Source organism: Haplochromis burtoni, unplaced genomic scaffold (assembly GCF_018398535.1).
Source record: "Haplochromis burtoni strain Fernald_Lab_line unplaced genomic scaffold, NCSU_Asbu1 Contig_33, whole genome shotgun sequence".
Taxonomy (NCBI): domain Eukaryota; kingdom Metazoa; phylum Chordata; class Actinopteri; order Cichliformes; family Cichlidae; genus Haplochromis; species Haplochromis burtoni.
In genome coordinates this window covers 365,237-385,516 of record NW_024582394.1, presented here as the reverse complement: position 1 = coordinate 385,516, position 20,280 = coordinate 365,237, and the positions used below count along the sequence as shown (strand labels likewise).

Genomic DNA, 20,280 nt, shown 5'->3' with positions numbered 1-20,280 from the left:
TTACTTTTGATAGAAGTAACTAGTAATGTAACTAAGTTACTAATTTAAAGTAACTTACCCAACACTGGTGATTAAATATTTTAATACTAGCTCCCCTTATTGATTCCTCCATAATTAGAAAGATGTATTTCTATAAAATTAACTACTTCGCTGCTTCTCAACTTGAAGGAATGGCAGTGGATTGGGGTGTTGGCTTTCTGGTCAGTATCTAGAAGAAAGACACTTTATACTACACTAGAGTTACTATCACCTCTCTCTGCTGACTATATGATAGATAAGTACATTTACATAGAAATTAGGAGAACTAAATTCTTCAGTCACGCTGTTAAGTCTCTAGAGATGTTGGTCTTTTTATCATCATTTCTTTCTGAGCTGTGGGCCTATCTTGAAAGGATGGAAGTATTTAGGAGAGAGAAACAGGTTTGGACATGAATAGAGTGAAGAAGCACAAGCTGAGTACTACCATGACCTCCAGGTATGTAATGCACGTCAGTAAACCAAGTATTCAATATTGAGTGTTCGGTGAAGAGAGTTGAATTCCTTTGAGCAATCTGATACTGCCCACATGGGATGGAATAAAAAAACAAAAATATTTTTTGCTTTATATGTATTTCTATCTCACATTGAGATATACACAGGAAAATGAGTATGTTACATGAGAACTTTTACCACTGAAAGTATTGTGGATTTATTTCTGTTTTCTATATTAATATACTCAGAAATCCTGAGTTGTTGACAAAGACACATTACTTCAGCTGTGCTAGCATATTGTTTATTGATTGCCTCTGTAACTATTAACATCAATATAGAAGCAATTTCCAGTAAAGCGTCTTAAAAAATAGCTTATCCAAAGATTAATTCTGCACTTGGATAATTATCCGCTGTCACTAAATAGTAACATAAAGTGGCACGCAAGGATAAAAAAAATGAAAAAGTCTAAAAGAGGAGTAAGGCAGGTTGAAAGAAACTCCATCACAGAGTTTATTTACTCACATTAAATATCCTATTTCCTTGTGAGCAGTTAAGTTGGAAACTTGAGAAAAAAAGAATCCTCTGAAACCTAGAAAAGGAAGAGACAGAGCAACTCAACTCTTCAAAGAATGGGGTTCTGTGTTTCTGTGACTTGCCAGAAGGGGTTTCTCTCCCACACATTCATGTATGATGTGGAATCCAGCAGACTAGATGAGACTCTTGCACTTTGTCATTTGCTCCTGTGACTTTTTTTTCTTGGTCTCCTCTAGGAAATGCTTCAAATACAAAGGGCTGATAAGATGAAGGTTGATTATGAATTCTCTCCCTCTGCTAAATGTGTCAAGCCAGCCAAATGTCAGAGGATATTCTGTCAGAGGATATTGAGCTGACTGAAAATGTCAGACAGGGAGGAACCGTGAATAGGAAGGAAACAAAAGACAGAAACTGGTGCACATGTGTTAGTGTGACTCAGATATCACACAGCACCTGTTGTCTTTATGCTGCCTAATGATGGAGATTTGGATTGAACTACTGTTTCTAAGAAGTTGTGACCTGCTTTCTTTTGAACCATTTCCACTTTGAACTCCTTCAATAGTACAACACAGTTGGCAACAATCTGCAGGTCTCAGTGAGTAAACTTTGGCAAGACATCACATATTTCTCGAGGTTTACCACAATCCTAACTTTGTAATGGCCAAAAGAACAGAAACAGGCTGTCAGTTCAAATGTTAATAACAAGTTAGGTTCTTCTCAGATTTCAAAGAAAAACTCAATCAAAGCCTAATTAACTGCATACATAAAACTGTTCAAAAAGAGTTATAAAAATATGATCTTCTCGAACTATAAAGAAAAGGAAAATATTTAAATTAAGTGAATGTCTCTATTTAAAAAACAAACAAACAAACAAAAAAAACTCATGATGTGATATTATAGTATATAGTATATCAGAAATCTGTTCACTATTTTTATTACAAATTATATCAGTAAGGAAGCTGACTAAATATTAACTGATAATTTATGGCAAAGGGGTGGGATTAAATAAGTGTTTACTTCTTCCCACTCCCTTTCAACATGTAAATTAATCAGAACATTTTTTTTTTGTATGTAATTTGTATAGTATTTTTTCTTTCTTATTTTCTTTTCTAAATGTACTTGTATATTGTTAACATGTTGAAATAAATTACCAATCAATCATATTTCTTTTATGAAGACCAAAGGTTTTACACACGTTAAAAAAATTGCTTATGTCCCAGGAAAACCAGAACCATCACAGGTGACCCCGTGCGCCCCGTTCACCACCTTTTTGACCCGTTGCCCTCTGGTCAATCAGGTCCCTCACCTCCAGACTCGTAAACAGGTTCTTCCCCTTGGCCATGCAGACTTTCAATAAACACTATCCCTGACAACCCACCCCTGCCCACCCACCTCAATAATCTAAGCCATGGTCTGAGAACCCTCATCACTCAGACCCCTCACACACAGACTCTATTCAGACTATGTTTTTGCTTTGCACTCATTGTTCTCTAATGTGTGTCTTTCTCCTATTTTTGTATATATTTCTTTTGTTTTGTATACATCCCTCTTGATTGTATATATTTCTCCTATTTGCCATTTATTCCTGCTGTCTACTATTTATTTTTTATTCCAGCACAGTTGTATGTGTACTCGTTGTAAGTGTGCAAGGACAAATAAAGGGCTATTCTATACTTTTATGCTATTAAAAGGAGAATAAAGAAGAAATGAGCATCAGTATCAATGAAATATGAGTATACACATTAATTATGTCGTGGCATCTGAGAGATTTTTTTTCCAGGGTTTCAATTTACTCTCTGTTTTCTCATAATACTCATAATTACTGCACTACTTTCCAAATCAATTAACTAACAACTGGGTAAAAAGAACGCCATTGTAAACATTGTCGTAATGTTTACACACTAGGACAATATGAACCATCAACTTTAAAATATAGTTTTTTTTAAAGACAAGAGCTATTATTTAGTATTGACTAAAACTGCAAATTTAAAAATACATTTCTGTCACATCTGATATATATTTTACTGAACAATGTAAACAGACGATGGGAGTAACAAAACTGTATCCTCACCAAAGGCTGTGTAGAACTCCTCTTTCGTAAGGTGCTCATCATCGTTCACGTCGTTGTACTTCAGCAAGTCAAACAATGTGCATTCAGAGATGTCCTTGGATAGACCTTCTTGCTTGATGACCTTCAATGAGAATGCATCAATCGTTGGTTAAAGAAGGTTAAGAGCATTTTTTTTAATTCTGTTTGTGTGTGTCTGTTGGTTTTTTTCAGTACTGTTCCAGAAATTATAATAAAACAAAACCTCTATGCAATTAATGTTGCCACTAAACAAATCAGCCAGATGTTGACTAATAACATTTTTCTTTTCCACCAAAGGATTTGATGTCTCTTAAAGTAAACCACAGCAGTGATGGCACTGCTTATTCAGTCTACAGTGAGTAATCAGCACAGTTAAACCTACATAGAGAAGTGTAGGTTTAACACATATCTGTGTAGGTTTAAACTTGCTTTCTGCTCTAAGCCCACCAGACATGTATATCCTAATAAGCTGAACACAGTAGAGGGACAGATGTCCAGTTGCCTTTAAGTCCATTTTAAGTGGGATGAGGCAAACAAAGGCTAATATGGATTGTCTGTGTAGGTTCTCAATCATCCAGGTCATGGTAATTTAAGAAGCTTGGAAAGAAAAGCGACTGGACCTCTTTAAGTGTCTTAAAGACTTTTCATCCGAGAAGCTTCTTCAGTTCTAAGACCAAATGGTGGAGAGTCCCAGGTATTTAAACCCTAGTGCGAGTTGTCCCTTAAGATGGTTGTTGACCCGCTATTGATCATGTGCCTCATCACATGAGCCAAGGACATCAGCAGAGGTCCGGGTGAAACATTGCGAGACCTTGTCTCACCCTATCATGTGACCTACTGAGATCAAGTGATGCAAGATATGAGTAGGTGGTAAGATCATTATAGATCTTTTGTCCACTGATGCAAAAAAAATTTGTTTACCCCAGGTTTAAATCTAAGAAACAATAGGTGTTGCTTGGATTACACATGTCATTACAAAATGAAAATTTGAGTACCATATATCTAATTGCCAAGAAAACGATTTCACTAAAACTGGAATGCACTGGCTGAAATGCAAAGTCGAAACCATCGGGTACTATCTCAGGTCAATTAAGTTTTTTACGTTAACCTTATTTGCATCTACTCTTTGACAAGTTGTGTGGCTAGCATTGTCACCTCACAGTAACAAGATGATGGGTTTGAATCCACCTCTGTGCTGGAATGATGACGTGACCAGCTTGTAATTATGCGCAAAAAAGGAAGTAATGGCCCAGATATCAACTATATTCTCCAATTCTCCACTCACTATACCGAAGCCCAAACATAGGATTGTTAAGGCCAATATTGATATTTTGGTGATTTTAAAATTGTGCGCATTTTAAAATTTTGCTAGCATTTCTTATACGTAGTTATTTATTTAGTGATTTACACTGGCCAAATCTGCTTAGATCATGTAGTTTTTATGCTTGCTGTGTTTCAAACATGTGTGTTGCCAAAAGCCAAATTGCAAAGTGCCCTCTGCTGGAAAAACTACGCAATGTCAGGCCATTTCCCCCATCTTGTTTACTCAGACAAAGCCAGTTAACAATTGAAAGTTTAAATTTGAAAAACAAATACAATGGTTTTAGTATTTGTAGAACCGTACGGTCACAAAACTACAAAATAGTAGACAGTTTTGTTAATCATTGGCTTTTCAGATTAATATTTAAAAGTTCTACAGTTCCTTCAGGTAAAGTGTCAGTCTATGAAGGCTGTGGTCATGTTCAGTAACATTTGCATTGTAGCCAAACTGAAAGTCAATGAAGTTCTGTCACAACAGTGGATGAACAGGTCCAAAATACTGCAGTTTTTGTCATCATCCTGATAAAAACATGATCCTATTCCACACCTTCTGCATGGCCCTGGCAGTAAAACATCCATCATACTAGATCAGCTGTCAAAATGCTGATCACAAGGGACGGCTTTATACATCATGCATTGTCCATCGGATCAGTGCACTTCCCTTTCCCAGATGACTTGCCCAAAATTTAAGAGTTACCTGTGATGCTATGTGAGCTACACCTAACTTTAATTTGAATGTTGAATCACTGAAAAAAAAAGAATTCAATGTACAAATTTTCTATTTTCATTCTTTTCATTCTCGGGCTTAGAAATTTTTTTTAAAAAGAAGATGATTTTAACTCAAAAACAGTTTTTACTCATTGCTCCTTTCTTTGCTTGCTTTTTGGTCTTTTCATCACCTGGAGTGATGTGGCATTTAAGAGACTTTTATGCATTGGAATTGCAGGCTTTGATGCATAAACTCCATTTCTGTTTCTACAGTGTTTTTCCAGTGACTCCTCTGGAGAAAAAAAGAACAACAAAGCAGTAACATATCCTGCACATGTTCAGTGGACCATGTGAGCTAAATGATCTGAGGCAAATCATCGATAGGTTAACCAGATATATGTGTATTGAGATTGCAGCTTCTGCCTGTTTTAAATTGAACCTTAATTTACAAAGCCAATGGAACATTGGCTGGTTACCCAGACAGAACATATGTCTTACAATTAGCAGTTACACTGAGTTTTATTTTTTTTTTACTTACACGGAACCTATTCTTGCAATACAGACATTATGTACCATAACTATACGGTTCCTGCTAGAAAGGTTGTTCAGCTGGGATGCTTAAGTTAACCCCCTGTTGCGCCTCCAGGCTTGCAATACACTGGTGGAAACCTTGCTGTATGTGAACATTTTCCAGCATTCCAGATGTGCTTTCATCTCCTTCACTCTCGACTCTGCTCTTCCCTCATAACCATAACAATTTACACATCATCTCCCTTACATTTTCAAAAGTTTTAAAGTTGCATCTGCCTCCTCTTTATCCACCTTTACTATTTTTTTACACAAACAAAATAAGATTCTGTGTTATTCATGTGAAAAGAGGGTAGTCGTAAACCCTGCATGCATGAATCTGCAAAGAAAAAACAAAAAGAAAACCTTTTGTATTGTCAAGAGGATGAATTAGGTACTGCAGTACAAAACAATACTGCAGGACTCATACTAGGATGTGTGACTTATGAAGCAAGATCTTCAGTGACTGTGCTATGAATGTTTCAAAAGATTTGCAAATTCGTTATATCTATTTTTTATATCTATTTTAGCCCCCCAAAATCCCAAAAGAGGGATCAGAAGTCACCTGTTCGCACTCCTCTTAATTTGAATTCAGCTCTTTTAGAAATATTTGCAGACCTGATAACAACTCAGACTAGACTTCTGCAGAGATTTAAAAGAGCAATTTTCCATTAGTTAGAACCTTGAGATTTGTACTATATTTAAAAGTTTATAGATGCAAGTTGAAAAAAAAAACTTACATAATGTTTCTTCTTACAGCAAATTCTACAGCATCTTTTATCATGCTTTTTGTAGACAATAAACGGTATATCAGGATCAACACTGGACAAGAAGCAGTGTTTTATTTTTTTTTTCTAGTAAAAGATAAATCTTCAAATATTATCTTTGGTACAATGATAGATACGATGAATGCATGAAGAAAAAATATGTTTTGATTTGCCATTTTAAAAGGGCACTCTAGACTAAAAGGGCAGGAACAATTGCTCCCTGTGTCACTTCATGTGCACACTCTAGCACATTGAGTAAGTCCAAGTGAGGGATTTCTGTCCTAGAATTTCAAATGAGATCAGAGAATGCTCCAATTATAAAGGGTGCTTTAGGCCATGCGGGTGGCAGCCATAATTTTGTAATTTTAAACTGATGAAAAATGTGTGAATTGCTTATGTAGTTCTTTTTGAAGGTTTGTTCAGGCCAAATTTGATTTGCATTAATCTCTTCTTTCAAAATTATAATTTCTTAATAAGATAGAACTCAGTGCCAGCTCAAGCAGATGAGGTTAAGAAAACATGCATGGCCCTGCCAGTACAAGTTAAGAGAGTCATAACCTTACTGTGTAACTTACATCATTTAAGTTGAGTTATGAATTACTCTGAAAAAAAATTCTGAAGAACTACTCAATAAAGCAGAGAATCCATTTGAAAACAAATTATTAATTTGGTATAGGAGCCATGATGGTGAAGCGCTATTAACCCATGAGAGCCTTTGTTTGTTAACTGACTGATTAGATGGAGAAACCTATTTCGAAGCGATATTTGTCCTGCTGTCATTATGTAGTTATTCTGAGGTGAATTAAATTAATCAGAAACATTTTTATGCCTGTAAAGTAAACATGTAAATAGTCTTCACTTACTACAGGCAAACAAAGATACAGTTTGGACTGTTGCATTGATGGATTTTTTTGGACAATATTTTCTCCAAGGTAAATAACAAAACAAATGAAAAAAAGTTTCTTGGTTAACTACTGCATGCATACCCCAAAGTCAGGTAGGCTCATGAAAAAAAGCATATCTGTATGAACAAAAAAATAATAAATTCAGTTGAAACCCCCATAAGGGCCACCTGCAATTCACTGATATTTCAATTTCTGCCCTTCCCAAAAGTGCTCCCTTCTCTCCATTTTCCTGTGAATGAGGTTTATGTGGCTGGCTCTGCATGAAATATGCCAAATTTCCCATATATGTAAACAACAAAAATGGGAGGAGGGCTAAAAACAGACTTGGAGGAATCCCTGAAAACAGTTCCTCCATTTGGACGTATATTATTAGCCTGCATGATTCAAAACACCTGGTGGGGGTGGGGGTATCAACTCTGCAGAGGAAAAGATTACATCTCATTTACAAACAGGGTTAAAAACCAGGCCAAAGTAATATTAAATAGGTTGAAAGGGCATATTCATATTAACACTTGGGGTATATTGGCAATGTTTTTCCATAAAACCCAGTCCAACACGGTCTAAGGAGCTTGGAAGGAAAAGCGTCTCTTTAAGTTGCTTGAAGATGTTTCACCTATCAACGAGAAGCTTCTTCAGCTCTAAGGTCAAATGGTAGAGAGTCCCAGATTGAAGTCCTAGGGGAGCGTCCCCCAAGAGGGTCATGAACCCCCTGGGGGGATGACTGAGAACCTTCACAGGCATACCAGTCCAACATAGTTTGTTGACTATGTATTTTATTCACCGAGCATTGATTTCTCTCAAGCTGGCAAGGAGTACCATTTAATGTTAAAACATGTAAAAATATGTAAATAATATGAAAATATCACTATTTTGTGGCCATATGCCATAAACCTCCTGTGCTAAAATATTGATCTAATGAGTCAGAGGAAAGGGCACTGACAAAGCTTACCAAGGTGACCTCTGTACACGCAGGATTTCCTACTGGATCAGCAGGAAGATAACAGAAGAAAAGGAACTGATATGATGGTTTTGAAAACCACTGCGGGTTGCTTACCCCTTCAATTATTCAAATAAGCTCTATATTAACTCAATCCCGGGGTACTGGGAGACTTTATTTGATATGCACAGAATATCTTCCTTCCTTACGGCAGCCACAAAAAGGTCTTTTTTACAACATCCCTCTTGGTAGTGCTGGTCAAAGGCTGTAGCCTCCCTTAAGCTTCATGGCTCCTTTGACCCACATTGCTTTTCAAAAGATTTACCTTGAGCGATGCACAACAGCTACCAGAGGGAAGGGTAAAAGGAGTAAAACGGACACAATTCTGGCACACATGAAAGAGGACAGTTTAAACACCTGAGCGCACAGATGGTTTGTTCACTTTTTATCCCCCTTTGATGAGATATTTAAATGAAATGGCTCTCAAGTTTTGACAGACATGACAGATACTGTGAAATCTCTTGAAATGGGAAGCAAACCTTTTTATTCTGTACTTAAATGATGCTTTAAAAAATACCTTAAGACCAGTGTTAGCTTGTGAGTCGAGGTTAAGCAGTATGTTACCTTCATGCCAAACACACACTAATACCACATTCATTTTTGAAAGGGGGAATATGTAGTGGCATAGTCAAGCTCATTTTTACTCCCATATTCTTACCTGTGAGAGCTCGCTGGCATCTATTTGACCGTTATTGTCTGTATCAAAGCGTTTGAACATGACATCAACCAGTTGCTTCTTGGCCACCATGCTGTCCTTGTGTTTCCCATGGCTGGCAGTCCCCATGTATCGTTTCTCATGCAAATCCAGAATCTTGTTTTTCAGCCGTCGGTAGTCGCTCAGTCTACAGTTATCATCTGGGGGGAAAAAAGAAAAGGCAAACTGGTTGGATGATGGAGAGTTTATTTATTTATTTGTAGTAAAAAATGCAATAAGAGCTAAGGGGAAACTACATGTTTATTTTATCCGATAACATGTTTCATAAATATCTAAATTATTCCCAAGTGCAGAACAAAGCACAATTAAAAACATTGAACTTATTATTTGTAACAATGGATGTAGTGTTTTCACATTTTTAGCCAATTAGTACCCAAGCAAAGTAGAATCCCCCTGAAGATTCACATTATTAAACATTAGCTCTTGTTTATATTCAGCAAAACCCAAATCTGTACAGGTCTCTGACTGTCTTCCTCATAATAACAAACGCTAAAGATTGTTTTCCCGAGGGGAGCACAAAGTGTGACAGACACGCTGCCTTCACTGCCTCAAACTAAGAAAGCGGGAGCCTCTTCAACACAAAGAAACTGATGAACAAATCCATCACACAGGTGTCAAACACTAACCCTGACAGCAACAGAAAACACGTTGGTTTTGTATTTACAATCCACCATCAAAGGCTCCAGATCAAAGACGTAAACTACATGAAAGATTCAGCAGAGTAGAGTGGAGCCAAAGAGAAAAATAAGGACTAAAACTAGAGGTTGACACATGTCAAATCAGCTTCTCCTTGCTAAATCTGGAAGTCTCTCTCTACTAATAACAGTTATATTAGCTGATGTCAACAAGCACATGGGAAAAACGTTGCTGTTCACTGGGAAGTCTTTTAAGTCTCTGGAGAGGACGCTGACATCTATACCACATCTTACTGCGTGATCAACATGGGACAAGTATGGAATAATAGCTTCGTTGCAGAATCTCATGTGAGACAAATGATCTTTGTTGGGGATGATCAAGCAGGAATGATTTAGTGAGTCTGGTAATGAGAATTTCACACAGTAGAACTGGGTTCTCACCGAAAGCTGATGACTAGCTAAGTAGAATCAGAGTGACCCCAGAAACCAATGACATGTCATTATGAGATACCTGGGATCTCATTTTTGTACTGTAAATGCCTTCAAGCATTCCTTTATAGAAACAAATTGAGCAATCAGTGAGCATTTAAATGAGATGCTTGATGTAATCCCGACGCTTGCCATCATTTGGATATGACAGCCTTTAAGAAGTTCTCCTAAAACTCTGCCAGGGAAATAAACTGGCTTTCACCGAAACTATCATTTTCATCTCAGTTCATATAATGTTTATTATTATCATGAAGAAAGTATAAAAATTAAGTATAAAAATATGGTAGCGTAAAGATTCAGTGTAAACAACAATGTACAACCGACACTTAACTTATTAGAAATGGTTTACTGAGATTTGCAGTTTTCTGTGATAGCTGTTATTCTCTTGGTGGAAAAAGTGAAGAAATACCTTTATCTATGAATGAAAAGAGAAAAGCAAATAACAAGAAACACGACAAATATAGATTCTTCCATACAAGCTTGTTAGATAAGATTTTCTCTTTAATACAGATGTCAATATCATGGACAACAGGTGCTATTTGGATACTAGCGCTCTCCTTTTCAAATTTAAAAACTGCCACATTCTCTGCGCTGCAATGAAAAGGAAAAGTTAACGCCATTAGTGTCTGATCATTGCTATTCCATGCAGGGCAGAAGGGTTCAAGTGAATGTTTGATGAGTGTAAAATTGATGCGAATCGCATGCGATGACCTTTACAGTTACCAACTCCAACCACCAATGTTTACTGTGGGAGATATTGGATCAACATATTGAAGATCATGCTCTCTGCTGTAGTTATGAATATTAAAAAAACTGAAAAACAAGGTTTATATTTTGTAGGAACAGTTTGGTCCCAAGACGCATAAAAAAAACACATCTACCGTAGATGCTTGTGGACATATTTCACTTTAAAGATTTTTTTCCCCTGTAATCTATGTGTTGTGTTTTAAGACGGTCTCTTTTGTTTTGTTTATCCAAAGACATTGTCAGCAGTGTAATTCTACTCCTATAAATGCTTTATTTTCTGATGACCTGGTGTACCAAAATTAGGAAATCATGACCTAGCCAGGTGGAGAAAATTAGGTAAGAGAAAGAAGCACTGGAACATTGTCTCTCAGTGATGGTCTGGCTTCTATAACTATCAAACTGAGGTGTTGACAGATGTTTGAGCTGCACACTCAGTCAGAAGCACTCTGTAACTAGCAGGGTGTGAACAAAAACAGTGGTGGCTGCTAAGGACTTTCTAGCAGCCGCAGCAGGTAACAAAACAACAGGAAGCTCTTTTCAATGACAAAATTTGCTTTGGCTGTCAAAATAGTGATAATGGCTGGTGAATTCTAGGGAATCAAAAAAGTAACTTGCCCTCCAAAGTGTACCAACTGCAGAATGCTGCACCTCTTGGAGCGGGTTCTGCTTTAACAAGCATCAGTGGCAGAGAAGCTGCCCTGGTCACAGATGGCTGGTAAAATGAATAAAAGATAAATGGCTGCTGGCATACCCTCGGCTAAGGTCAGCTACATAAAAGAAGCATGAACTATCACATGCATGCAGGTCCACACGTGGATGTAAATGAAACTACTTATAGACAAACTGCTACCCAAAAACATGCATTTAAACACTCCAACATATCCAAACAGTACTTGTCTACACAGGGGAGTTTAAGCAATAATTTGGCAATGGCGACTATAATCTGTCAAATTAACTATGCCAACATGCCTTAGTCAAAACAGTACTTCAGGGAACAAGTAAAAACTCAGCAAAAAGCTGTTGTGTTATTCAGTCCAATCCACTTTGTCAAACTAAGATCTACTGAATGCTGAAAGAATAACTCTCCGTTTCGTGAAATCCAAAGTTTCCTGTAAATATGGAAATGTCTCAGGCACAGAAGTGGTTTTTGAGCTCAAAGGGATGCATCAATGGGGTCTGCTTTTCCTGTGCAATTGCTGGGGTTATCCTAAAAAAAAAAAAGAAAAAAAAGAAAAGAAAAAACCCCATTTCCCATTAAAACTTTGATCATTAAATTGATCATCACTAACTGATGAGTTCTCAGTTCCAACATTGTCTTGTTAATTGAATCATCTGCCTTTTTTCAGTCTTACTGTAGACAAAGACACAGGAAATCAGGATGGGTTATAAAACTGTGCAAACCTCGTCTGGACTCAAAATTACTTGTAATGGAAGAACAAGGGAAGAACAGAGGTGCTTGCTTTGTTTTGTTTTGGGGTTTTTTGTTTTGTTTTTGATGGAGGATCATGTTAGATATCAGTAAAAGGCTTAAAATGGAGTTCTACTGTTCCATCAACATTACAATCTTATTTACAGTAATGATAATGATGTTAAATAATCCTTTAACCTTATCCTTTTATTTTAAAATAATTTGGTGGTAGGAGAGCAGGCTGCTTCAGTAGGAAGTTTTAGACCCTGACTATAACAGCAAGCATGCCTCCAATGACTTCCATGCCTTGGGAGACCAACACGGTAGCCACAGGGTAACTGACAGAGAGCCAACAGTCAACTGATACCGATTACTGTGAAAGTGGAGAGGCTGCAAGACTCAGAGAAATCCAGGGACAAGGACAGCTGCAGGCAACTAATAATCCTTCAACAGGTTCAACTATGAAACCCCGAGAGCTTCCTCTAGATTGATCTTACTGACCGAAGACTCTCTTTTGGTCATCTTGTGTGCGGCTGTAAACAGTGAGTCTGAGCATTTATAGCAGGGCAAATGGGTGTGCTTGATTTATAACACAACACTGTCAGCAGGCAAAGCAATGGGCAAAAAGGCAGAGTACATTCTGGACAAATACGTAGTCAATCACAACACACAGAGAAAGGCAGCCATATAATCTCAGATTCACACCTTCGCCTATTTAGAATCACCAGTTAACCTAACATGCATATCTCTGGACTGTGGGAGGCAGCCAGAGCCCACGCAGGTACAGGGAGAACATGCAAATTCCACTAAATGGTCCATCTAGCTGTTACACAAGTATAGCTACTCGTGTGCATGGATAAGATGACACAAACAAAGGGACAAGGTTCAAGCAAAAGCTTAATGTGGTGTGCAAACTTCCTGCCAGTTCAGAGTTATTCCAGCTGGTGCTGGTAATGGTCAAGTGACCTGTGCCAACAAAAAGAGCAAAGAAACAGCAAATATAAAAGAGGTAAACAACAGAGTATTGTACAATAGCTTCAAGACGAAGACCTCGAGGACACAGAGAGAGCAATTCTTGCAATAGTATCACATTAACCGAAGTTACGTTTGTTTACTAGGCGACTCACACCAAGGCCTTTAAACGATTGAGCCTTACCTACTGAATAGCAATGGCATCTTAAATGCTAAGTGTTAAAGATGAGCTGGAATGTAGTTTCATCTGTTCTTCTTATCTGTTTTATGTAAGTGGTATCGATGGACATTTTGCATTTGTGCAGCAAAAGTGATGGATGGTGATGAATAGTGATCAAACAACAAAATCTTTATGTCTAACCGCTTTATGCAGCCGACAGCTTTTTCTACATTTAGTGACATTCACAAACAAACTGAACAGCCAGTTACAGCCTTAGAAAGAACATCTAAAATTTAAACTAATGTTTGACACTGGGTTCTCCACGTGTTTGTTTTGATTTTAGTGCTTTATAATTTCATCTTCCCTTGTCCCCAGTGCAAGCTTAACTGTACCTTTCATTCACAGTCTCCTTATTAAGAACACACCCTGAAAACAACATATGATTAGTAAATAATATATTCAGGGACATGGAAAAGTGTTGTAATACATGCAAAACTAAATATTATCCATGGATGGAATACATGACATTTTTCATGGACAGAGTTGCAGAGAAATCAACAATTTAGTGAGAGTGACAAAAAAATTTAGCTTTTCACAGTGACTATTCATCTGTGTGCAATTGGTTAATAAGTGGCTTTTAGTCAAAATGTAGGCCATCCAGGTATTCATGGAAGCCAGTGTTAATTTTTGATAATTTGGCAATACCACGTGAAGGAAGACGCCCTTTTACTGTTTGCTGTTGACTCAATGACCCGGAGATTAGTGTATCCAAAGAACAACAACAAAACCCTACATTCAAACCATACAAAAGTGCCATTCTCATGGGTATAACAGCATGCAAGCACAGGGAAATGGTGGTACACTCTGTGGTGAGCAAATGTAATGAAGCATGAAGGCTAAAAGCAAAAAAAGTAGTTTCTGTTTTAAAGAACTTTTCCACATACAGATGACGTCAGTGTAGAAAACTTAAATATTGTACAGGTGAAAAACGTCTGCTTTCTAAGCACCTGAGAGGCACACTACTGTGCACAAGAAATTAAGAGTCTTAAACGTGTATTGTGCCAAACAGCATGGAGAAGCAGCTGCTGCATTAGCAACCAATATAAGTCCAGCTGGCACTAATGAAAAGTTACTTTTCGAGCTGAAAATACACACTAATCCTTTGCCGAACATGCAGTAGACTCAGAGAAAGAAAACAGAAATTCTACATGCTCTCCACAGAGACCGTAAAAGTGACTGAACCCCCCTCGCTACCTCAACCTGCCCCTTTAAAAGCCCTACTGTTTTATTTATAAAAAGAAAAAGGCGGCTCAGCGGAATAGCTAGAGTCAACTCCACTGAAACTGTCCCATCTTTGCCCGACTAAGCCTGCCCCCCACCAACCATCTCTTGCAGCTTTTCCATCTCCGTCTCCAGGGCCCTGGGCACTGCCGCTGCTCACAATACATCAAGACAGCACAGCATGACAACTGGGCTAACCAAATCAGAGGTCACTGATTGCAATCTTTAAGAGCAACTGGAGGTGTCAGTGCCGCAACACCTGACTGAATCTGAAATGGATATCTGGGCAGTAGAGCTGCAACCCCTCAAAGCTGCTCTGGCCAGGTCGATATGAATGCAAAACACTCACAGCAGACCTCAGGCACAGAGAAGAGACTCCTGCTAATATCTCGGAGTTCAAAATAAAAGAATTCAGTCACACTGAGGCTTTTTGCATCCATACTGAAAAGTAAAGAAATACAAAACTGAAGTCCATTCCTGCCCTTGGAAACAGCAAGTTGAAACACAGTCACACCGTAAGGTCCTTTTGTTAGATATTCTTGATCTTTTAATCACACTCCATGATCTTTATTAGCAGATTGAGTTTACCCAGCTGTCATGGAGCTGCTTTTCTTTTGTCACATGTGCCTATATGATTTGCTGCTCACATTGTGTACTGAAATTTTGTTTTCATGCTGTACTAAAAACCAATTCCATCTGTGGTCACATGGCAATTAAAGTAAAGAACAAATCTGGAAACAAGCCAGTCCAATTTCTACAGGGAATGGGTCTCTAAATTGTTAGACTTATGTCAAAGTGGCTGCTAGAGTTGATGAACAGATTTCTTGTGTTTGGCCCGATGGCTGAATGTTTTACAGTATCTAATAACAGCTGTACAAAGAACAGGATTGATCTATTGAATTATCCTTTGGAGATAATGATTGGTTTGTTGTTTAATTATTTAAACCAGAAGCTAGTGAGAAAAAACCCACAAGATTTCTGTTGAAGTCAATTATAGGAGCATTTTCTTATCAGTCACCTCTATTGATATTTTATTAAGTTCAGGCAATTAAAATAACTTAACAAATAACAATAGGGAAACCGGAAAAAGTCTTGGTAAAAGACATGATATGTATTTGTTCAAATACACATCATGTAAAATTTGTTTCAAACCATTCACAGTCATCTGAAAACTAATGATTACTGATATATTTGTCAGCTACACACACACACACACACACACACACACACACACACACACACACACACACACCATTTGGTTGGGATTAATAGACTACATATAAAATATGGAAGTAGGTTCTGGGTATGCAATGTAAAGTCATTCCACAAGTACCATAAACCTGTTTTCTTGCTAATGGCCAGGGGCAGAGTGCTCAGTTTGTAAAACAAACTGCTAGTTGTAAAGAAGAATATAGAAAAATAGCCCTTGGCTGCTTTGCTCTGTGACCTCAGTAAAGGCTTCTCTTATGGCTTAATAGGGTAAGTAGAATTTTGTAAATTATGGCTACGATTACAGTCATAAAGGACGATTATCACAGTCATTTGCTAATGAGCATGAAGTGTTCTGCAGTTTCTGGGCCACACACACACCCTTCGAAAGCTGAGATTCAAAGCACCGAGATTTTTGATAGCAAAAACACTCACCCTGAGGATGAGCATTTTTGCTGATATGACTTCATAACCCATGGGTGCCATCCCATTTTTGTACTGTCTACATGCTTAAAGACATAAATGAAACAACCAAGTAATTGTGTTTATAGCTAATATATCAGTATATTAAAACAGTCACCAAAGGTGAACTCTGATGTCTTATATACCAAAAACCCACACTAGCCTCCTCCATGAGATGTTTTGCAAAAAATAAAAATAATAAAATGATAATAAAAATAATAAATAAGTAATTCCAACTCTGTCTTTACCAAATAACAATTGTGTATTTTTCATATAGAGGACAACTTCTATACAAAAGTTTCTTTGGAAACCTCACTTTGTTTCTTTACCACTTAGTAACTTTCTGAGCCTTTAGTAACAGCACAAGACAGATCCCCCCCTTTCATTCAGTCTCTGTCACTACTGTTTCCTCCCCAGATGCAGGTGTAATCCTCTCCTTCCAATCTTTCATCAAGACTGCTGCTCTTCCTCACGTCTTAATCTTTGATGTATTACCACCCCACCCCTCCTCTCTTACCTTGAATGGAATCATTATCATCTAGGAGACTTTACTCAAACATTACTCCATCCACCCAACTTAGCCTTACTTCTTTCCTTTTTTTTCACTCGACTGACAGAATCCCCAGGAGGTGTTCAGAGCTTCAATTCCCCTATTAAAAAAAAGCCCAACTTCTGTGCCATCTGCTACTATATACTCCAGTACACCCACACCTGAACACTCTGACTTTACTGGCCTTTTGTTCTAGCACTGCTGGATCCTGGCCATGATGGCTTTGTGGCATGTTCTGATGGATTATCTTAATTATTAATTTCAGTGAATGTGAAACATGTGACTCATCTTGACTCCTGCATTGTATAAAGCATTACAGGTTGGAGCGCCAATTTAATTAATCCAATATATGTATAAGTGAGAGACTGTAAATGGAAACTGGTCAAAAATGAATAAAGAATAAGTATAATTTAAATACTTTGAAATTGTTGGTTATTGTAGGTCTTTTTTTGTTGGAAGGGGGAGGTCGGGGTGGGGCAAAAGAAACAGGGCTTTCTTTTCCCAAAAGAAATGTAGTTTGGCTTAGACTAATCTTCCAGACTGAGATGAAGCTAGACTGAAATACAAGACAAAGAAAAGAACGAGAAGAGAAGGAGATTGTGAGAACAGGAAGGCTTTGTTTTCCTCTCAAATATGATCCCAGAAGGCTTGATTACACAGAGCTTACTCCTTCAGTGGCAGGTCTTGTTGATGACATGATAGAAGGCAGTGACCCAGGGGCTGAATACACCTTGGCCAAGACATCAAATCAACACTGCTGCAGGTCTATATTTGGTCTACTGCAGACAGGCTGAGGAATATCATTTCTTCACAGTTGGGCCACAGTTTGATCAGCGAGCTTGAACAAGAATAGAAATATTTCTCAGATGTATAGCTGATGCATAAATGATGTCAATACCTGAGTTAATAATGTTAGACTGAAACCCAGTGGTGGAAGCAAAGAAATAAGGAGTAACCTCAGTAACATTTACAGTTTAAAATAGTCAGAAAGGCTTTTGGTGTTGCGAGGTTAACTATGTAGCCCCAAGTCAAGATGGATTTGGAATAGATGGGTAGATGTGTGCTGGTGTGAAAAGCCTTCTATTTGCTTCTATTTACCCTTTAGGCATGCTGACCTTACTTCAGTGGCTTTCTGCTTCAGAAAAAAGTGATCCCTGTGAGTGTCAACTACTCCAATCAGAGTTATCATATTATCAGATGAAGATGATAAATCCTTACATAACACAAACTATGACATTAAAATGCAACACTGTTGCAAATAAGGTGACTGCACCACATTAAATAATCTAGTCTAAAGGTATAGAGCTCTAAACACTAAACATTACTATCCCATAGCATAATAAAGAAGATGTGGACATTCCATTAATTTGTACTAAGATCAAGTGAAATTATTTTGTTGACTGGGCAGGTATTTTTGGTCTGTGTTGTAGTACTGTAGCTGCGATTCCAGCAGTTTAAAGGAAACCTAGCAGCACATTATAATTTATCCGCTTCACCCGATGAATACATGCACATTCCTGTTACAATGTGATGCACCGTTTGTGCTTCATTCAGTTGTTTAAGATACATCTTAACAACTTGCACATATTAAATATATCATCCCAACAAATCATCTATATTGCACTTAAAACATGCTGCAACAAAAAAAACTAAATAAAAAAACTGTGAAAACATGGTGCTTCCATGCTGAACACAAGAGAGTTTTGATGTACTTAAGAGTACACCCTCTGTGTTGTCGTGCAGTATCCTAGTAGGTGGGGTTAATTAGTACAACTGGGAGGACCTGGCCAGTGTCCCTGGAGGACTTAACAGGTGTCTGTATCAGCTCTTTCTCCATCGACCCAGGACCATGTTTTTGATTTGGTTGACTACAGCCAGATTATTTTAGGTTTTACACTACACAACATCACAGACTTAACATTCATTCATCTAAATACTGACACACCTCACAAAGTTAATTATGTTGTTTTGTTTTTTTTTGGTTAATAAATTGTGGTTCAAGTTGTGCATCTCCCATTACTTGCATGGCTCATAACTCATCGACCCTCCAACACTGTTTTCAGTATTTTTCCTAATTGTACTGTCATGAATGTTTACACTTAACATGCTAACTGAGGACTGCAGAGTCTGAGATGTAGCTCTCAGAGTTTCTGCTTTTTCTCTGAGCATTGCACGGTCTGACCTCGGGGTGAATCTGCTGGGATTCGGGCCCCTGGGATGACTGCAGCATTGTGTTAACATAAACCTAACTGATCCAGCCAAGAAAATTACCAAAACATCTCTCTTACATAGAGATGGTGACACTTGCTGATTATCAATTAATAAATGCATTTCATTAACAGCACCTGGTTGGTATTTACCCTGTTAATTCCTATGGAAGTAGTAAGGTTGTACTTGTTTTTCTTATTTATTTGGTTGATTATCTTGTTTGTTGGTTTGCTTCTTTTTGTGTTCTATTGTGTTTTTACAGGACTGTATAAGATCTCTTTAAAAGCTTTCTTTTTCACATGACTGTCATTTTAAATGCATATGTTAGGACAGTGATGAATCCAATCCATCATCAAACAACTTTTGGCCTCCACAGGATATGTCACAGGGTGCAGCCAACACTGTTCCCAGTGTATTGGTGCTAGCACTGCTACTCTACTGCCAAGTTCCGTCTTACTCTGAACTTGGACTAGCAGGATGAAACACTACAGGCTAGGCACGAGTACATTGCAGTACTTTGACTAAGAGTCTAAGTCATTATATTATAATCACTTCATTTAATTTAATTAAAAATATCTTAAGGTCAGTTATGACCTTGTATCTATTATGCCCAAGCATGAATCTGTCTTTGGTTAGCATCACTCAAATGTAATTAACTATAGTCTAAAACTCTTGAAAAAGTCCAGAAGCTGACCTCAATTTCAGATACTTTTTCATTGTTTTCATTGTATGTAAAGCACATACCTAGAAACTCAATTTCTGACATCTAGAGACTAATGGCATTTACATTCCACCCAGCAAGAGACTTTGCACAAAGAAAATGTTTGGTTCTTTAACTCAGCATATCAGTGTTTACCTCAACCAATGAGTTTATTTTACTCTCCAGTGCAGCTCAGCCTCTGAGAAATGTTTGTGTTGCATGAATAAACTCTAGTCTGCCAGAAGTCTGCTTTGTGGTCTGAAGACATACAGTACTCTATTCAGCTTTATGTACTGGCTTGTATTATAGTGCCGACATTAACAGACACAAACAAACACACACACACACACACACACACACACACACACACACACACACACACACAC

General features: G+C 37.7%; 1 protein-coding gene across 3 annotated transcripts in view; it reads right to left on the bottom strand.

Moving 5' to 3' along the window:
• The window catches only part of fstl5 (follistatin-like 5), a 196,811-nt gene that overhangs the window by 83,537 nt on the left and 92,994 nt on the right, over nt 1-20,280 (bottom strand). For all 3 annotated transcript variants that reach the window (XM_005919390.2, XM_014332737.2, XM_005919391.2), the window contains exons 5-6: nt 9,017-9,213; nt 3,077-3,197 (exon numbers count right to left, since the gene is read on the bottom strand). In XM_005919390.2, the coding sequence (XP_005919452.1) occupies nt 3,077-3,197; nt 9,017-9,213 (318 nt within the window). The remainder of the gene's footprint in view (nt 1-3,076; nt 3,198-9,016; nt 9,214-20,280) is intronic.